At 43.8% G+C, this 18,651-nt stretch overlaps 1 protein-coding gene across 1 annotated transcript in view; it reads right to left on the minus strand.

Annotated features, from left to right (window-relative positions):
* Positions 1–1,272: 1,272 nt before the first annotated feature.
* ONECUT2 (one cut homeobox 2) overlaps positions 1,273–18,651 on the minus strand; it is a 56,789-nt gene continuing 39,410 nt past the window's right edge. Inside the window, exons 2-3 of the mRNA XM_031934562.1 lie at positions 6,379–8,790; positions 1,273–1,307 (exon numbers count right to left, since the gene is read on the minus strand). Of these exons, the coding sequence (XP_031790422.1) occupies positions 8,504–8,790 (287 nt within the window). The 3' untranslated portion in view covers positions 1,273–1,307; positions 6,379–8,503. The remainder of the gene's footprint in view (positions 1,308–6,378; positions 8,791–18,651) is intronic.

Below are 18,651 nucleotides of genomic sequence, written 5' to 3' on the forward strand. Positions count from 1 at the left end.
CAATGGTGGTCAAGTTCCCTTTCTTGATAAATATTGACTTTAAAGTACCCATAATAATGAATGCCAACAAGCCAAGAATGAACTTTCCCCTCCCACTGAATTAAAAAGTTATTTATACAATGCTTTGTAATGGAGAGGTTCAAAAGTGATCACACTGTTGGGATCAATATGTTTTTCCTAGGGCAAAAACCCCTGTATGAGTCCTGGTATTTCAAGGCAAGCCACGTTCACGAAGCAACTGATCATATGTGACTATGTTCAGATACTAACGGGACACTGAAAATGCTTGTGACTAATTTTACGGGGGAAAATGTTAAGAGATAAACCCCTGTCCCTGGTCATTGCTAAAGGATTGCCACCGTCCTATTTGTCAATGTGGGACCACTCTCATATAGAGGTAGCACTGCACAATAGGTGGAGTACTGGGGCAGGAACCAGGAGGCGTGTGTGGGCTTTCACTCTCAAGAGTTATTTGATTTGGATAACTATTTCATTCCTCTGGGCCACCGGGCCTTAGACTAAATGATTCCTAAGGTCTCTTCCAGGTCAGCTACTCAATGGTCAGAGCTTCTGTGGTTCAGTAATTGGCAATCTTTACGGTGATAGGTCCCAGCAGGGACAGAGGCCATGGCTAGGACTGAAGGCCATTTCCAACCAGTTTCCTTCCCCAATTTGGAATCAGAATTTAAGGAATCCAATTACAGCAGCATCTGAACTCACATCCTGAACATGTGGAGAGGACAGCAAACAAAGAAGATAAACACAGAAAATATCCCTTTCCAAATTAGCAGCCGCCGTCACATAGATAATTATTTCTTTGGGGTATCTGAGCTGTGGCTGTACATACCATATGTCAGAGAAAATCGTTCAAATTATAAAAGAGCACAAGCAAAATGCAGACCGCACAGAGAAAGAAATCTTTGGTATCTTTGGTGTCATCAACACGATTAAAATTACAAATGGAAAAAGTCAGTGAGGTAGCCTTCTTTGGTTCTCACTAGAAATAGAAAGTTTTTCCTTTTTATTTTTTTCTTTTTTCTGCTTTTTGTTTTTCTCCTTTTTTGTTTTGTTGCTTTACATACACACAGAGTTCATTCTTGGAAGCAGCTAGTGTAAGGGTTTCTCTTTTTGTTTACGATTTTTTTAAAATTTATTTTTCCAGTTTCTGTATAGAAGCCCCGAAATCCAGGCTGGTGAAGCAGGGTCTCGGCTTATGTGTTCTGAATGCACAGGCTCAGGCTGAATAGTCATTGCTTGTCCACAAAATTTGCTCTGTTGTTCTGACAGCAAACAAACTGCAGTGCTCTCTGTTGTTTTAAATAAAAAACATAAACTATACAGTGCACCTTTCACAGATGCTGAATAAGTTAAATAAATAAGTTACAATATGAAGGCTCCAAGGGCCACAATAATTAGAGGTGGAGTTCGCCTGGTACCAGGTGGGGCTACGAACTTAAGTTAAATAATTTAATAAGTGTTACTTAGACTATTTTAAAAGTTAATTTAAGAGGGAAGAATATCCCAAATTCTCTTTTTGTAACCTGTATTTCTTCCCTGTCTGTAACAGAATTTCACTGCTTTATAAAGCAAACTAAACTTCAAGAGTATTCCAAGTAGAATTTTGCATCTCTGATGCACCATTGGTCTAGGTTTTGATAAATAAGTACAAAGAGTAAAATCAAACTAAGGAAGGATGATTAAATACCCAAATCTTATACATTTATGTACTAGAAACTAATTTAAATAAGTTAATTACATTAATGGTACTTAGCTTGTAGGGTCATAACCCAAAGAGACAAGATAAAAAACGTTCTGTGGGGCGGGGCAAAGGGTGTCTTCATTTTTTGAATGACAACAGGTATAACTTCTTTTGATAGTCTACATAAAAACAAAGCAGGAAATGATAACCTCTAAAACCTTCTCATGTTAAAGACCATTGAGATGTGACAAGCGTGAAAAACATCACCACTCCCCACTAGCTAACGCAGTCTCCCCAAGACCGCAGTAGCATTGTCTCAACCCTGGAAACCAGAGCCCACTGTCTCCCCATTGGTTTGCGCTTGACTTTACTATTTTTTCTTCTTTTTCTTTTTTTTTCTTTCTTTCTTTTTTTTTTCTTTTTGTCCTTTTTCAGGTCTTTGGATTTAGCTTTAGTTATGAAAGATCCAGAATAAAGCTATTCAACCGAAGTCATCAAGCATAGGTGTCATCCTAACACAGATAATTAAATAATATAAAAGGTTTCTTGAAAATTGAGTTTATCTTGGATATGCCCAGATGAAATTAATTCCAAGTGTACAGGATGAAGATGCTGGGATACTTTTGTTTTCCCTGCATTTTGGTTTTCAATGTTACAATAAATAATGAAAACAATGTATACTGTAAAAGTACCACATACATGTTAAACGATGATTTAAAATTTATTGTAACAGATTACAGTATAAAGGTATGAAGCATGTCTGTACACACTTGTATGTACACAGTCTAGACACCTATAGGTAACGTGTGTTGTTGTAAAGTCATCTATGAGAATACATGTTAAAATATGTATCTAAATGTGTATACATCCAAGCGGACAGACTGTATAAGCTTTAGGCACATTTATCTGCCAAGGTTTATGCTACCTGAAATGCCTGCTGCTAAAAATGGAGCAGAGTGGAAGACTTCTATGGGATGAACAAGCTGGTAGCAATGTGTTTTTCTCCACTGGAAAAGGTATTAGCTGGTTACTTCCAATCAACCTAACTCCAAAACTTCTAAGGAAAGCTTGGGCTCTAGCAATAACTGCTTCAGACTGTCGAGAGTCATTTTGGTGTCTGAGAATAATGAGCCTCATTTAAGGTCCTGTGTGATTCACATAACAGCCCATCAGCCTCAGTGGTAAGTTATGTATCTACCTATGTGAGGTCTTATATATTTTAATAACTACTTTTGTATTTTGTAAGTATTCTGAGACTTTCTAAAACAGATAAACCCTCCCCTCTGTCCCTCCCCGACCTTGGAAACAAACAAATCATTGATAGAAAATAGGCATCGAGACATCCATATTTAAAGCCAACTTCATTATCTTATGAGATTTATACAACCAACTGGGGTGCCATTCTTCATTCAGTAAGGATTTTTGTGGCCTTATTTTAAAACTAGAATCTCCTGTTGCTTCAGGGGTGACTTAGTCTTAGCTACAGATACAAAATTACTAATCTATCAAGTTTGGCAGACAAATATCAGAAAGTTATAGATACACCAGCTCTATCCCTTCTTCATCTAACATTTCCACTTACTCTTCCTGGTTAGGCTAAGAAGTCTGAATCACACAGCATCAACAAAAACAAAAAGTCACCTCTAACCTGTTACGAATCTAGAAGGTTATCGCCAAGGTAGTTGTGTCTGGGCCTTGTGGTCAACCTTGACCACATGTATCATCTTTTTCTCCACTTTTTAATAGAGTCCATTATTCTTCAACAACATTGGAAACAGGCCTTTTCTTCTTAGATTTTAAAATATCCAACTATTCAAACTCCTGAAAATCCGAGTTCACTACAAAGGCATACTGTCATGACACTTTGGTAATGATAATCAAACAGACATTCCTATAATTCTACAAACATTTTCAAAAGTGGGGAAGTTTCCCTCTATACCCAGATAATAATGATTTAAAAAATCTGTTCAACTTGAATTTACCGGCACTAGTAGGTGGGTGCCCAGTATAGACAAAGAAAATAACTGATTATCTAAAAGGTATTTATTTTTGGTTTTGAAATATGTTGTTTGACTTTAGAAAAGTGTGGGTGTGTGTGTGTGTGTGTATCAGATTTACATTCCAAATGTTGATTTTATTTTAGCTTGAATTGAAAATTATTTTGGATTTCCTAAAGCCTACAATTGCCAAGAGGCTGCAGGGGGAAAAAGGAGCTTAGAAGCAACTCTTTTTGGATTTCTCCAGAGGAAGTGCCATGCTTCCTGGCTCAACTAGCCTGCACCTTTATGCATGGTGCAAGCTAAACACTTCTTTTACATTTTGGAAAAGCTTTTAAATATTGGTGTTGAGTTTTTATTGTTGTTGCTGTTTCCTTTAAAAAAAGAAATGCGTTGGCTCTGTTTTGTTTCTGTATTATTTCCTGGAATTAAATAATTACATCCCGAGTACCAAAATCACATTAAAACAAAAACAATGCAAGCCTATTTGTGTAAAGGAATAAAGGAAATTGTTTTTCCACTTAATGGCTGTATTTTGATTTCTGCTGCCTCAAGAATGTGAAATTTGGCTGAGAACTGTTCCTTCACACTGTCCCTTTTGCTGACGGCTGAGGAATGCCTGAAATTTTCCTTGGATTGAGGTAACGGATCATAAACTATAACCAAATCCAAATGGTTATTTTCTCTGAAATTATTAACTTAAATTTAAAAATCCTTGAGCAAACTCACTGAGTTAAATTGTATTACCCAATATAGAAATTTTTTTCTGTTAGATTTCTAACAAATTGAAATTCTGCAGGGCTTCAAATTTTGACACATAACTATATAGATACACATATATATGTATGTAAATACTTTTCTAAAAGCAAGCATTTTCTCTGGTATGACATTATCTGGTATGAGACATTTATCAAAGCTCCTTGGGGGGAAATTCTTGCCTTTCTTTTTTTTTTTTTTAAATAATTATGACATGTTCTTCTGATCATCAGAGGACTGGTTTGACCAATGTTGAAATGTCAGGTCACAAAGGCAGCCTCTACTGGTCTAGACATCTTCAGAGGATGCTGGAGACCCAAATGCTGAGATTACTATGTCAAAGAATCACTAACCAAATGAAGCAGGCTCCATTCCTCAATCCAGTCTGGAAAAGAGCAATCATTTCCATTGGACGCATGTCACAAGGACTCATTTAGAATACTCTAGTTGAAATCAACCCACATGGGAACATCTTCTGCTGAAATATGCTCTTTTCTTAGTCCTTTGACAAAGGAAACATGGAGTATGAGCAAAGGACAAAGGGACACAAGGGAAAAGCCAAGGAACAATCTCCTAGGCAGGATGAATTATAAAAATTGTGGAGGTCACATTTTCTCACAGCTCCTGCATAGGGAGACCCACACAGCGGGAATGAGGAGGTGGCACAAAGAACAACAATGGGGCTCTCCAGGGGCAGGACTCCAGGAGTCTCCCCAAAACCTGCTTTATATTTTCTCTCCAGGATTGAGACACTCTCCCCTACCCCACCCAACACCACTGCCCACCCCAGTGCCAGCTGTGGTTGCACATAGGCTTGTCAAAATACAAATTGGTAATTACCACCCTGAGGAAATCTATCAACCCATTGCAACAGGAGTTGGACTTCCCCTACGAGAAGTCCCTTTGGTGTATCTGCTCACTGAGGGGGTCTGGCACACCCAGATGGGACAGGGCAGCTCCTGGAGAACAGATTTCTGGGCTGGCCTCATATTCTTTAGCTGGTGAAAATGGACCACTGAGCCTTCCCAACAGTTACAGAAGATGAGCACCCCACTGTCAGGGCCCAGTTCTGGGCGGAGCCTGTTGGATGTACTTCACTCACCACCTTAATCGAGGCTGAGGGATAGAACAGAGATGACTCCGAATACAAATAAAACTCATTTACACCATGGATCCATTTATCAACAGGTTAAGTGCGAAAATGCTTGATCTTGACTTTAAACCTTTCCCAGAAACTTCCATAGAGATCTGAATAATTCAAATCATCCACAGTGGCAAATTAACTCTGGAATGGCATGAGAAATGAGAAAAATTCTGAACCAAATACTTAACAAATGAAGCACTGGACGAAAACAAGACATGAATTTGGACAGCAATAATTTTGGTTATCACCAATGTCAAGTTGATCTATATATGTATTTTATATATTATATATATCTTTCTTTAGAAATGCAACTTTACAGCTGATTTTTAAAAAGCTAATAGAAAAGTAGAAACTGGCAATCATTTTTACATGTTTCCCCCCACCCCCAAATGAAGCCCTGTTAGGATGTAGCAATCACGTGAAAACGAGGCTGTAAATTCCTCTATAAACTCTTTGGTTCTGTGGCTCGGGAGAGGATGCATCACCAAGAACCCTATCCCTGACCCTCACTCCCTTTCCCTCCCCTGATGATGAGACTCTGAACATAGAAGGAACCAAGTCTAAGGGTTAAGCAAAGAACATTCAAGTGATAATGTTATTCCCTACTCTCTGCTGAGCAGAGAGAACTGTTCAACATCCCAACATCTTAAACTTGGAGTCCATGGAAACTTTTGAGAGATTCCATGTTGGGGTAAAAAACCATAAAACAAAATTAAAGGGAAACAATAAAATCAAATCAATGGCCCTTTCCTTTTGTTGCTCAGAGAAACATAATTGATTACCTTTATACAGATCAATGGCGCTATTAGTATTTTAGCCAGGCAAGAGGAGATAATGAACTGAAACAAAAGGTGTGAGAAATCCTCATCTTTGGTATTGTAGCTGTTGAGGTTTCTGTTGCTCTGTTCCGTGTTCTTTTGAAAAACTGCATAGGCACAAATTAAAGACAATCTTCAACTTTAAGATTACCGCGTGAGTTGTCAAATGAAGCAGCAGCCACTGAGGCTCTTCCTTATTTCTATCTTTGTCTCAACCCTTTCTTTAAAATCTGCTTCCAAAAAATGTCCCAAGAGGTCTGTTTGAACACAGTGTGTCTCGCTGTTTTTTTTGTTTTCGTTTATTTTCTGGCGTGCTTCCTTCTTATTGGTGGTGATTTCCAATGATTTACGGATTTATTTATTCATTTCAATGGGACAGTTTTGTTTGTTGCAGAAGTAGGTGCAGAAAAAGTTTCTTTGGTTTCGATTAAGTAACTCATAAAAAAGTCAGTCTCAAGTGTCTGTAAAGAATCATTGCAGCGTTTGACTTGCTTTGAACACCCCCATGTGGCCCCACCCGGGGCCATTCACTGGTAAATATGCACATTGTGACCTCCGCAATCTCCCAGAGTTCTGTGGACGCTCTTCCACTTGCTATGGGAAGGTGACAACTGGTGTGGCAAAGCCACTCCCCTGGGTGGCTTGGCTAACGTCCTTGGCATAGCTGGTCTGTTCAGCCTGATGATGTGCCAAATGCCATTCAGAGTTGCAGAGGTTTTCTGATTTCTAAAAGTAATCACAGTATTTTTAGGCTAGAAAATGACAAGTCATAAATGTCTTTGGTTTGCAGTATTCTGCTTCTTTGGTGTGCTGTGTTTTCTCCAGATTTATTCAGCTGTTTTGCAAGGATGATTCAACAACAGAAGAGATTTAGGATTAGATGACAGTCATGAGTAACATGTATGCAGGTTTGATTGATTGATTTCTTTTTCTTGCTAGAAAACACGGAAAACATCCCTACTAAATGGGATGGATGACGAAAAACCCCAAATCAGAAAGAGTGGGAATGGATTACGTGGTGGTCATAACGCACAGTAGGAGGGACCAGATGACTGATCAACCAAGAAGGACACATCAATGATCTTAAAAAACCTAGATCTTTTAAAATGCTGCATTCGCTCCATGTACTGTTAACAGTTAAATTGGCCTCCTGAGTGTGCGTCTGCATTATGTACAACAGAATTTGTAGCAAACTGCAAAATGTGCTTGAAGCCATATTCTCATCAATTCCCTAATGACTTCACAATCCAGATATGGTAAAAATGCAGATGTGGTGAACCCAGAACCTTCCTTACTTCTGTTTATTTTTGTTGTGCTTGATACTTTGAGCTCAAGTGAACTGACTGGTGTTTTGATGGATCCAAGACTATATGAGATTTCCAGGAGGTAAAGAAAAAAATAATTGTAAGCTGGATCAACTTAAAGCTTTCTAAATCATTCAATGAAAAGATGTCTGGGTTGGAAAAACAGGTCCTTGGATTTTTTTAAACGTCCATATTTAAAACTTGTGCTCAGTAATTGCCATTCTGATGTTTTTTATGTTATGGCTGTGAACTTGGACATACCGTGGTATAATGAGGCTAAGCATGTGGAAAACAAATGAGGTCATTCTTGTTGCTAGATTCTTCTCTTATTGTTGTATCTTGGAAGCCTAAACTCAGAGTCCTTACATACGCCAAATTCCTATTGTTAGTCATAGGAACTCTGACTGCGAGAAGCTGACAGGACCTGAAGTAGGACGGATGACATTTTAAGCAATCCTGAGCTTGGTTGACACCACACTGGAATTAACTCGCTCCAGGAAGGCCCCATTTGGGTTTCTGGGATGCTTAGCATGCTGAGAACAGTGTCTGGTTCTAAGAGATTAATTTTTCAGCTTGCACTTGGACTCCATAGCTATTAAAAACAAAAAAAAGAACACCTGGCCTATGATTACAGCTAGAATAGAAGTTTCTTTGCAAGATAATTGTGCTTTCAAATCACCAGTGAAGGGCCCCAGCTAGGAATCCGGTGTCTTTTTCCTTTGTTTTCTTTTGGTATCTGTTGTCCTCATTTGGAGGTGACTTGTGCCCAAGTGAGAGTCTTTCCATCATGCTTTGGTACATGTGCTGGAGGTGGACGAGGAGCCCCCTGTGCTCAGATCGTCTTGCCACTTCTCCAGGCTGCGGCGCCGGGCGTTCATGAAGAAGTTGCTGACGGTTGTGAGCTCCAGGCCCAGCTGCTGGGAAATGGTGATCTGCATCTCCTTCGACGGGCGTTTGTTCTCCTTGAAGATGGCGAAGAGGGTTCGGCGTTGGAGGTCAGTGAACACCAGGCGGGATTTCTTCTGGGAATTGTTCCTGTCTTTGTTTGGTTCTTGCTCTTTGCGTTTGCACGCTTGAAGGGAAAGAGAAGAAGGAGAGGAGTCAGTGGGCTCACCCGAGAAGGTGATCCATGGAAAACATTGACAAAGTTGTACAGAGAGATGTAAACCGTTAAACTTTATTGTGCAAATTGCCCAGCTGTCAATAACCAGCCTTTCCCGTAATCTCTGGGTGATGGAAGGTATCAGTGAGTGAGTGGGGGATGGGAGAAAGGAGAAAGCAGCAGGGCTGTTTCACAGTCTGCTTTTGAACTAAGTGCAGTTGTCTTTCCCTTTTACCTCCTCTCTCCTCCAACACACCATTTATCTAGAGATAAACGAAATTATTTATCTCCGAAATCAGGTGCCACGAAGGCAGGGAGGACTCCAGACCCCGGGGTGGGGGAAGCCTGGTGAGGCAGTTCCTCTTTCGTATTCACCCTCTCGAATTGTTTACAGCTGAGTTGAAATTACCTTCTGGAGTCAAAACTTAAAAGTGTGTAGTTTTTCAAAATCAAAGCTTCTACCCATGTGACTCTAAAAATTGTTAACAGAATGAAATTAGAAGTGACAGAATGATGGTATCATTCCAATCCAAAATCCTTTCGTCCAGACTTTTGAAAAATTAGAACAAAACAAAACAGAAGACCAAGGGAGAGAAAGACTAGAAAAATTGGTTTAGCCAGTTCTCATTTGGCTAGTTTGAAATTGGAAGCCAGTACAAGAAGACAGGGGATGAGGGTAGGGGAAGAAGCCCAACACTGCAATAGGACTTCAGACTTGTAGATATGTTAGTGTATGTAGAGTCTCTTTGATTTAGCAGAAATGAGTATCCATGCCTGGATTGACATATGCAGTCAAGGACATTATGTGTCACAACCTCTCCCTTAGCCTACAAGGTCCTAGAAGGCAGCAACCAGGCCTCTGTAGTATTCCTGACTGATTCTTTTTGGAGCCATGGATACAATGAATGTTTGGGAAAATGAGGACAAATGACTTCTTGACTCTTTCAGGGAATCTGTGCACTTCACAGACAGGTTCGGTGGCTCAGAAAAGTGACTCGTAAAGGTTAAATACAGTATTATAAATCACAATGTTAAAACATGAGAACAAGTGTTACAATCACCTGAAATGGCCAGGTGCGGTGGCTCACACCTGTAATCCCAGCACTTCGGGAGGCCAAGGCAGGTGGATCATGAAGTCAGGAGTTTGCGACCAGCCTAGCCAACATAGTGAAACCCCATCTCTACTAAAGATACAAAAAATTAGCTGGGCGTGGTGGCACACACCTGCAATCCCAGCTACTTGGGATGCTGAGGCAGGAGAATCGCTTGAACCCAGGAGGTGGAGGTTGCAGTGAGCCGAGATCACGCCATTGCATTCCAGCCTGCGTGACAGGGTGAGACTCCATCTCAAAAAAACAAAAAATCACTTGAAATAAGTCCCAGCTCCCCTAGGGGTGTGGTGAGAATGTGGCTTCAACAGAAAGAACCGGGGGAAGGCCAGGAAGGAGCAGAGGCCCACATAGGGCAGTCACCCTCAGAATCCATCCCACTGGATATTCTGGCCAGAGGTTGAGAATCGCTTTGCACTGGACTGACATTCCCCCAAGCCTGGCACCCAGGGTGCTACTCAGATGCTTTCCTATGCTTCTCAAAGCCCTGGCTTGTATATTTTGTGCCCTGGCTTGTATATTTTGTTTCCTGGCTTTCGGGCACAGCATTTCCTAATTATGTTCTGCAGGCAGCATCTTATGTGGGTGTCTGCTACGGTGTCTGAATGTTTATGTCCCCCCCAAAGATTCCTATGTTGCAATCCTAACATCCAAGGTCATGGTATTAAGAAGTGGGGCCTTTGGGAGGTGACTGGGCCTGAAGTTGGAGCCCTCATGCATAGGGTTAGTGCCCTTATAAAATAAGCCTGAGAGAGACTTCTTGCCCCTTCCACCACGGGAGGACACAGTGAGAAAGACTTCTCTATGAACCAGGACCCAGACTATTGCCCGACACTGAATCCGCTGGCACCTTAATCTTGGACTTCCTAGCCTCCAGAACTGTGAGAAACAAACTTCTGTTGTTCATAAGCAGTAAGTCATGGTATTTTATTGTTGTGGTTGTTACTGGAGCCTTAACAGACTAAGACAGGATTTAACCTGAGGACAAACACTTATGGGAAAGATACTTGGAAGCTGAATTTCCTTCTACCTAACTGGCCGCCCTCCCTGCTGGATGCCGTGTGCTATAAAGTAATATAAAGGAGTCACTCCTGAAATAATCAAAATGCACTGATACTCTCAAAAGGCAGGAAGAGGAGAGCTCCTGAATGGGAAAGCTGCTAGGGTGTATCAGCTTGGCTAAACTCTTTCTTCCCAATTTTTCCTCCTCTCATTTCTAAAAGTATTCATATTGTCTTCAAAAATTAAACACACACAACACATCCACATAAAAACAATTTGTTTTCATCTTAAAACTCATTATCTTGGGGCATTTTGGCTTTCTTGAATGAGGAGCACTTCCCCTGCAATGGGAGCTCAGACAGAAAGGGCTAAGACTGCTCACTGCCATCCTTCTTCCAACAGCTTACTGGTAATGATTTCTTCTTTGCTCATTCCTGTGAGGACTGCATATTTTTGGTGGATTCTGATGATTCCTGTGTGGTGGTAACAAACAAAAATAGCCTTTGCAGGGGAACCTTGTTTTGAGGTCTACTCTCTCTTGCTCAATCTGAAGTCCTCTACAGCAGTGCTACTAAACTTTAAGATGCATAGGAATCATCTGGAGGGCTCATCAAAATGCAGATTCTCATGTAGTCAGCCTGGACAGGGCCTGGGATTCTGCATTTCTCATCAGCACCCAGGTGATGCTGATGCTGCTGGTCCACATGCCTCGGTTTGAGCTGCAAGGGTCTGCCTGATTTCTAGTCTCAGAGGAGCATGTTATGCAATGGAAAGCTCTGGATTCAAACCTGGGCTTCCCCACCTCTAAGACCTGGGGCCTTGCAAATTACTTAGCCTCTTGTTGCCTGTGTTCCTCATCTGAATAAGGGAATAATTGCTCAACTCTAGAGAGACTTAAGTGAGATAACAGGTACATCTTCACTTCACACTTTCCTTCCCATTGTATTACCCCAGTAACTCTGAGCTAGGCAAATCAGGCAAAATGATTTTCATTTAAAAAGAAAATACATGGAGACCTTGGAGTATAAGTGAAGGCACTGACACCACATCCCAGGTTTGCTGCAGACCTGGGGAAAGAAAGAACAAACATTTCTCTTGTAGGGAACGGCACCCACACCCGACTGCACATCAGAGAGGACCTCTTTGCAGGGCAGCCTCTGGGTCTCCATTCCCAGAAATTCTGATTTTTACCATGTGGGGCGAGGTTCTGGAATCTGTGCTTCTATAAACCTCTGCAGCCCCCTTGTTTTTTTTTTTTTTTTTTGAGACAGAGTCTTGCTCTGTCGCCCAGGCTGGCGTGCAGTGGCCGGATCTCAGCTCACTGCAAGCTCTGCCTCCCAGGTTCACGCCATTCTCCTGCCTCAGCCTTCCGAGTAGCTGGGATTACAGGTGCCCGCCACCTCGCCCGGCTAGTTTTTTGTATTTTTTTAGTAGAGACGGGGTTTCACCGGGTTAGCCAGGATGGTCTCAATCTCCTGACCTCATGATCTGCCCGTCTCGGCTTCCCAAAGTGCTGGGATTACAGGCTTGAGCCACCGTGCCCGGCCTGCAGCCCCTTTTAAGATGTAGAAGTCACTATTCTTGCCCCTACTGCCACCTCAGGTCCCTGGACAACCGTCCCTGACCCTACCCCTGGGACAACTGGTGCCAAGCCTTCATCTGGAGGATTCTGAATAAATAGTGAAGCATGATAATCTCCTGATAACAAAATCCACGCAAATATCTTCTGCAAACATTGGCTGAGATCCTCTGTCAATTTACGCTCCTTTGGATTAACCACATAGCTCTCAATTTTCATACCAATATTGATTATTCTTCAGATAATGCTGTATTTGTGCTTTTAATAGGGTGATTAGACAGTGTGGGTACAGGTTTACACTGGCTCGTCAGATTCTATTTTGTGTGAGATATGTATATTTCAAATTATATACATATATATGTATACACACATATTTAATGTGAGAGAAAAATATTAAAGACTTAATGTGAAGCAAACTGCACAGAGAGAACAGATCAATACATCCTGCCTATGCCTTCCCAATAGCCTTCGGAAGCCACCAGATGCCACAGCAGCAAATGCAAAACTGTACCTTGCAGTCTAGAAGTATATGGCAAGTCCAAATACTCCAAATAATGAGGCAGTATGTCCATATGTTGTCCAGGGTTTTATAGCTAGCAATTGCCAGCCATTGATTTTGACAAAAGCAGTTGGTCAGGAGCTAAAGGAAAATAAGAACAGGAGGGAGAACACCTGCCTTGAAAGTCTAAGAAAAACTAGACAGATCCGATGACGTCTGGGAGCTGGCATGAGGCTTTGACGTCAGCATCCTCAGACCCGGGCTGTGGAGCCAGGTGTGCTTGCAGGCACAAGCAGAGTATAAATGACTTTGGTGCTGTTCAGTTACTACACTCTATAGTCGACATGTGCCCATTTTTGAACAGCTAGGAAAGTGTCAATCCTCCAACCCAAGGATGCAATAGAAACCCAACGAAACAGGAGGTGTTCCAGTGGCACTGATAGATTCAGTCTTGACACAGTCACAGGCTGGTCAGGGTCTCCTGGACTCCAGCTGCTGAAAGCCAGTTCTGCCATGGAAGGTGTGAGGTTAGCCCAGCCCTGTCTAGACCATTTGGATCTGTTTCTTCTCCTCTTTCTTTTAGGAGGAAAGCAGGGAGAGCATGCCAGGTGCTGATGTGTCACTGCCTGATGGGGAGGTGGGTGTAGACCCCAAAAGCCCTCAGCCATTTTGACTTCCGTCCCTCCCACAGGGAAGCAGGTCCTATGTAGGACCACGTGGAACGCCAAGCATTCACTTCCATTTCAAAGACGAAGAGAAGTCGTTTGTTTACCTACAATAAGGCTACCTATGCAGGTTATAGTGCCTTTCCCCACTTTCTGAAATAAATAATATTGACTCAGATTGGTCATGCTGGTTTTGTCCTGTGGCCCAGGACCTGTACTGGCAGGCATGTACACATCTGTGTATAATCTGTGATTAACAAGAAGGATGGCAGCCAGCTACTGCCTAAAAATATAGGTTCCTTGGTAGATACATTTTTCAAACCACTGGGTTCCCAGGGTAAGATAAGGGAAGCCCTGGCCTCGGGCACAAGCCCTCTCTGAGATCTTGAGACACCAACTTGCTTTCTCCCTGGCGGCCACCGGACTTTTGTCCCTCAGGAGGTCAGAAACAGGACAAAGAAAGTGCACTTCTAAGAATGTGCTGCTCCCCATAGCTGATCTTCCCCAGCTGTAACCTGGAGAGAGACAATGTCTCTTCACAACTGACCCTTTCTCCGTGCCTTCCCCATCCCAAACCAATCCTGCGGGCCAGGTCTACTTTGCCTCCAGAGTGGCTGCTCCTGGGTGTTCTAGGAGCTCAGCTGCTCTCTGACATCCAGACTAACCAGCCCTGGCCCTGTCCATCGCCTACCCATGGGCAGCACAAAGGTGTGTGGTCAGAGTAGTGCAGCAATGCTCATCAAGCCAGGGATGATTCCCATCCAGAGGGGATGCAAAGGGAGGCAGGACAGGGTGAGGCTTGTGTGAGACCACAGAACATCACAGAGGACAGGAAAGGCCCCATGGTGTCCTGTGCTCTCCCTTCTCTCTCAGCTTGGGGAGGGGCCTTGCCACTGACTGCGTGGTCAGTAACCAAGTAGCTTCTCTGGCCAGAAAGGCTGCTTTTCACCCATCATGCATTTTCCTTCTAGTAACAAAGGTCTTTGGGTATTTGGATGCTGAGCAATAATGGGGTATTGGAAGCCAGGGCCTCTGTGCTGGTGGGGAGGGGAAGCAAGGAGAGAGATGAAGGAGGGCCCATTCCCGGAGACAGGGTAGAGTGACCTCGGTTGCGTGTGTGTGGTGTGGAGGGTAAGGTAAGGGGGACAGTATCTGGTTGGTTCAGGGAGGCAGATACAGGTGGGGGAATTACCCTGGAATCGTATGTCACCTTGACACCTGGTTCCACAGGTGCAGTGGTGCTAGCTCTTCAAGGCACCTGAACATCTTTTGTCTCTCTTAGCTTGGTCCTCCTCACAGAGCCAAAGAACCTCAGTGTTTTGTCCAGTCCAGGGTCGTCAGTTTCACATAGGGAACTGAAGGCACAGTGAGGTGAGTCCCAGCTGAAGCCGAAGTCTGGATCCCCCACCAGGAATTTCTTTCCACAACATCTTTGACAGGAAGGTGGGGCAGAGGTATGGATTCCCATTTTACTCTTGGTGAAGGAAACGGGTTTGTTTAGGGTGACCCAATTAGCACTGGATCCTGGATTTGATCTTGGAAAACCCCTTCCCAGCCTCCACAGTTTCTGGGAATCCTGTGAAGTAAGAGCAACTCAACAACGGGTCAGAATCCTCCAGTCCTCGCTGCCCTGGAACTGAAACTCCCCACTCAACTTGGATGGGCTGTCCTGGCCCAGGCCATCCTGGACGGGCCAGCCCCAGCTGACCCAGCAGTTGAATAAAGATGCACACTTGAGTCCAGCTGAGATCAGCCAAGCACAGCCTGTATCAGCAGACACACCCAGTCAACAAACAGGCTTCTGGACAAAAATAGATTTTTATTGTTTTACACCACCCATGTTGTGCTTCTATGTTCTGCAGCATGATTGTGGTGACAGATAACTGATACAGAAGCCAAGAACAACCTTTGCCTTCCTGCCCAGGGGTGAGTCAAATGGACTGTAAGAAGCCCAGATGGAAGCCAAGACCCTGTTTCCTACTCCCTATCAGCCACTTATCAGCTGCAGGACTGTGAGCCTTAGTTTCCTGATCCTATAGAGTGGGGATGCCCAGCACTCCAGGACATCAAGAGGTTTGCTGTAACACTTCGCACACAGTAGACACTCAGGAAATGTGCACCTTCTTCCTTCTTCCTTAGAGAAAGCAGAAAGAAGGTGTGTAAGGAGAGGTTAAGAATTCATGATTCCAAGTCTTACTTAATAGTAGACGAATTGCCCAGAGAGCTAAGGGCAAACAAAAGGTTAAAGATGTTTGTTTTCTTTGTGAGGCTGTCTCATAGCCAGTTCCCAGCCTCATATAAGAGGTAAGACTACGACATGTTTTTACACATATGTCAGAGATGCTAATAGGTTTTGGGCCACTGGAGTTTCCTCACATCACTAATTTATGTCCAAATACATTCTACATATGATGGGCATTGTTAGCCCCTCATAAATAATGCAGAAGTGCTCTATTCTCCCTGCATTCAGTAGATACATTCCCTCAATAGTTCAATGTGATCTTGCCAGGGCAAGGGTGGGGGCAGGGAGAGAGACCATCTAGGGTGTGCATTTGTCAGCAGACACTCAGCCTCCAAGGATACAGGTTTGAAAAGTATGCCTGCAGAAGAGGCCGTTTCACCTTTCAGCTGAAGAGCTCGCAGCTCCCCTCCTAGCAAGGCTTGTGCAAAGTGGGGAGCATGACCCTTTCCACTAAGGGGGGCCCTCTCCTGGGAGGACATGGGGCTGCAGTTCTGTTGGAAAGATTAACTAAGGCAGTCAATTGGGGTTATGCTGGAAAAATCAATTACAAAAGTCGGTTCACATTTGTACCTCTGGCCTTGTTCCCTGAGAAACCTATAGGTGTTTGAGGTAAGAAGAATGGAAATAACCCCCCTTTACTTCCCTGCTGTGAACTGGTGGCCCTTCAGTACTGACAGAATGACAAGACTATGGGAGAGGTGATGGTGTCCAGGAGAGCACCCTTCCTTTGGAATGAATCTGCATGATCAAGAGCCTTTAAAATAAAAATCATAAGATTCCTTGAATTGAAACAAGGAAGAAAGAAAATAGAAGAACTGTACACTCTGCTAATAAACATTTGATGTTCAGTAAGTCATAAATGCTGGTAAATCTCAGCAATGCATGCTTCTCAGGGTCCGCAAATAATTAGGTGCCAGCACATTGCCACGGGGACCTTGGGAGTGGGGGCCTAACACACAAAATTTGGGGCTCAGGTTCTAAGCAGCTCCACTGACCACTCAGGGCCAGCTGGTGCCAGAAGCACTGATCACCCACTTGGGAGGAGCCAGGCCTTGATGGAGGGGTAGGGGCTGTCTTAAAATCATTATTGGATTATTTTGTGCTCCCTAAATTTTGGAAACTATAAATCGTTCCCAGTTAGATGCCTTGCAGGTTTCCTTGCTTCATTGTGATTTCTGACGCATCACCAAAGGTCACTTAGGTTCAGATGACCACGGAGCCAGTACCATGAACCTGCCCTCCGCCTCCAACCACCCCTAGAACTAAACTCTAACTTGGTCCTCATTTCTCCAAACGTGCCTGACCTGAGTCAGATGAGAAACCTAATGCCTTTGTTTCAAGGTTGAGAGCTGGCTTTCCTTAGAAACTTGGTCTTCATGTACCAGATGCCAATACACACAGGCAGTGGAGCCAGTGACATCCAGACCAACATCCATTTGGGAGGCCAAGGGCAGAGACGGGGTGGATGCTGTGCAAAACAATGTGGAGCCATTCTTGGTTGTTAGGCTCCCTTCCTCCTTTCACTCCCTTCTAATTGTGGGTGTATGCACAGCCCTGGCAAGACAGACCTCTAACCCACTTGGCAAATTATCCTGCACAAGGTACTCCAGTGTGAACCACCTATGGGCTAGTCAGAGCACTGCCGCCTGGCTTATTAGAGTAGATATTGTGGGCGGGAGAATGGCGGAGCAAGACAACAAAGGAGAGAGGAGGGAGAAGGAACAAGAAGGCAAAAGGGGCCATGCACGATGCACACATATACACTTCCCTCATTCTGGAGATGCTGGAGGGTGAGGGTAAAGTCCCCAAGTTCTGAGCTGCCCGGAGCCCCGGGAGGCTCGGCACTGCCCTGGAACGTTGGTGTGAGACGTGTCTTGGGCTTCACCTCTGATACAGGACAAATCTCTGACCCTGGGGGGATTTCCTGTAGTACACTCTTACTCTCATCTAGAAAATGTGGATGATAGGCCAGGCGAGGTGGCTCACGCTTGTAACCCCACCACTTTGGGAGGCTGAGCGGGTGGATCACGAGGTCAGGAGATCAAGACCATCATGGCCAACATGGTGAAACCCCATCTCTACTAAAAATCAAAAAAAATTAGCCGGGTGTGGTAGTGTGTGCCTGTAATCCCAGATAATCGAGAGGCTGAGGCAGGAGAATCACTTGAACCCTGGAGGCGGAGATTGCAGTGAGCCAAGATCACGCCACTGCATTCCCGCCTGGGTGACAAAGCAAGACTCTGTCTTAAAAAAAAAAAGAAAAGGGCCGGGTGCGGTGGCTCATGAGGCCTGTAATCCCAGCACTTTAGGAGACTGAGGTGGGTGGATCACGAGGTCAGGAGATCGAGACCATCCTGGCTAACACGGTGAAATCCCGTCTCTACTAAAAATACAAAAATTAGCCAGGCATGGTGGTGGGCGCCTGTAGTCCCAGCTACTCGGGAGGCTGAGGCAGGAGAATGGCGTGAACCCGGGAGGCGGAGCTTGCAGTGAGCTGAGAGTTTAGTTCTAGGGGTGGTTGGAGGCGGAGGGCAGGTTCATGGTACTGGCTCCATGGTCATCTGAACCTAAGTGACCTTTGGTGATGCGTCAGAAATCACAATGAAGCAAGGAAACCTGCAAGGCATCTAACTGGGAACGATTTATAGTTTCCAAAATTTAGGGAGCACAAAATAATCCAATCCTGTTGTCTGCCTCCATCCAACAGGAAGTGGACACTGGGGAGTTGCTCTAAC

The sequence above is a fragment of the Piliocolobus tephrosceles genome, chromosome 18, assembly GCF_002776525.5.
Source record: "Piliocolobus tephrosceles isolate RC106 chromosome 18, ASM277652v3, whole genome shotgun sequence".
Lineage (NCBI taxonomy): Eukaryota > Metazoa > Chordata > Mammalia > Primates > Cercopithecidae > Piliocolobus > Piliocolobus tephrosceles.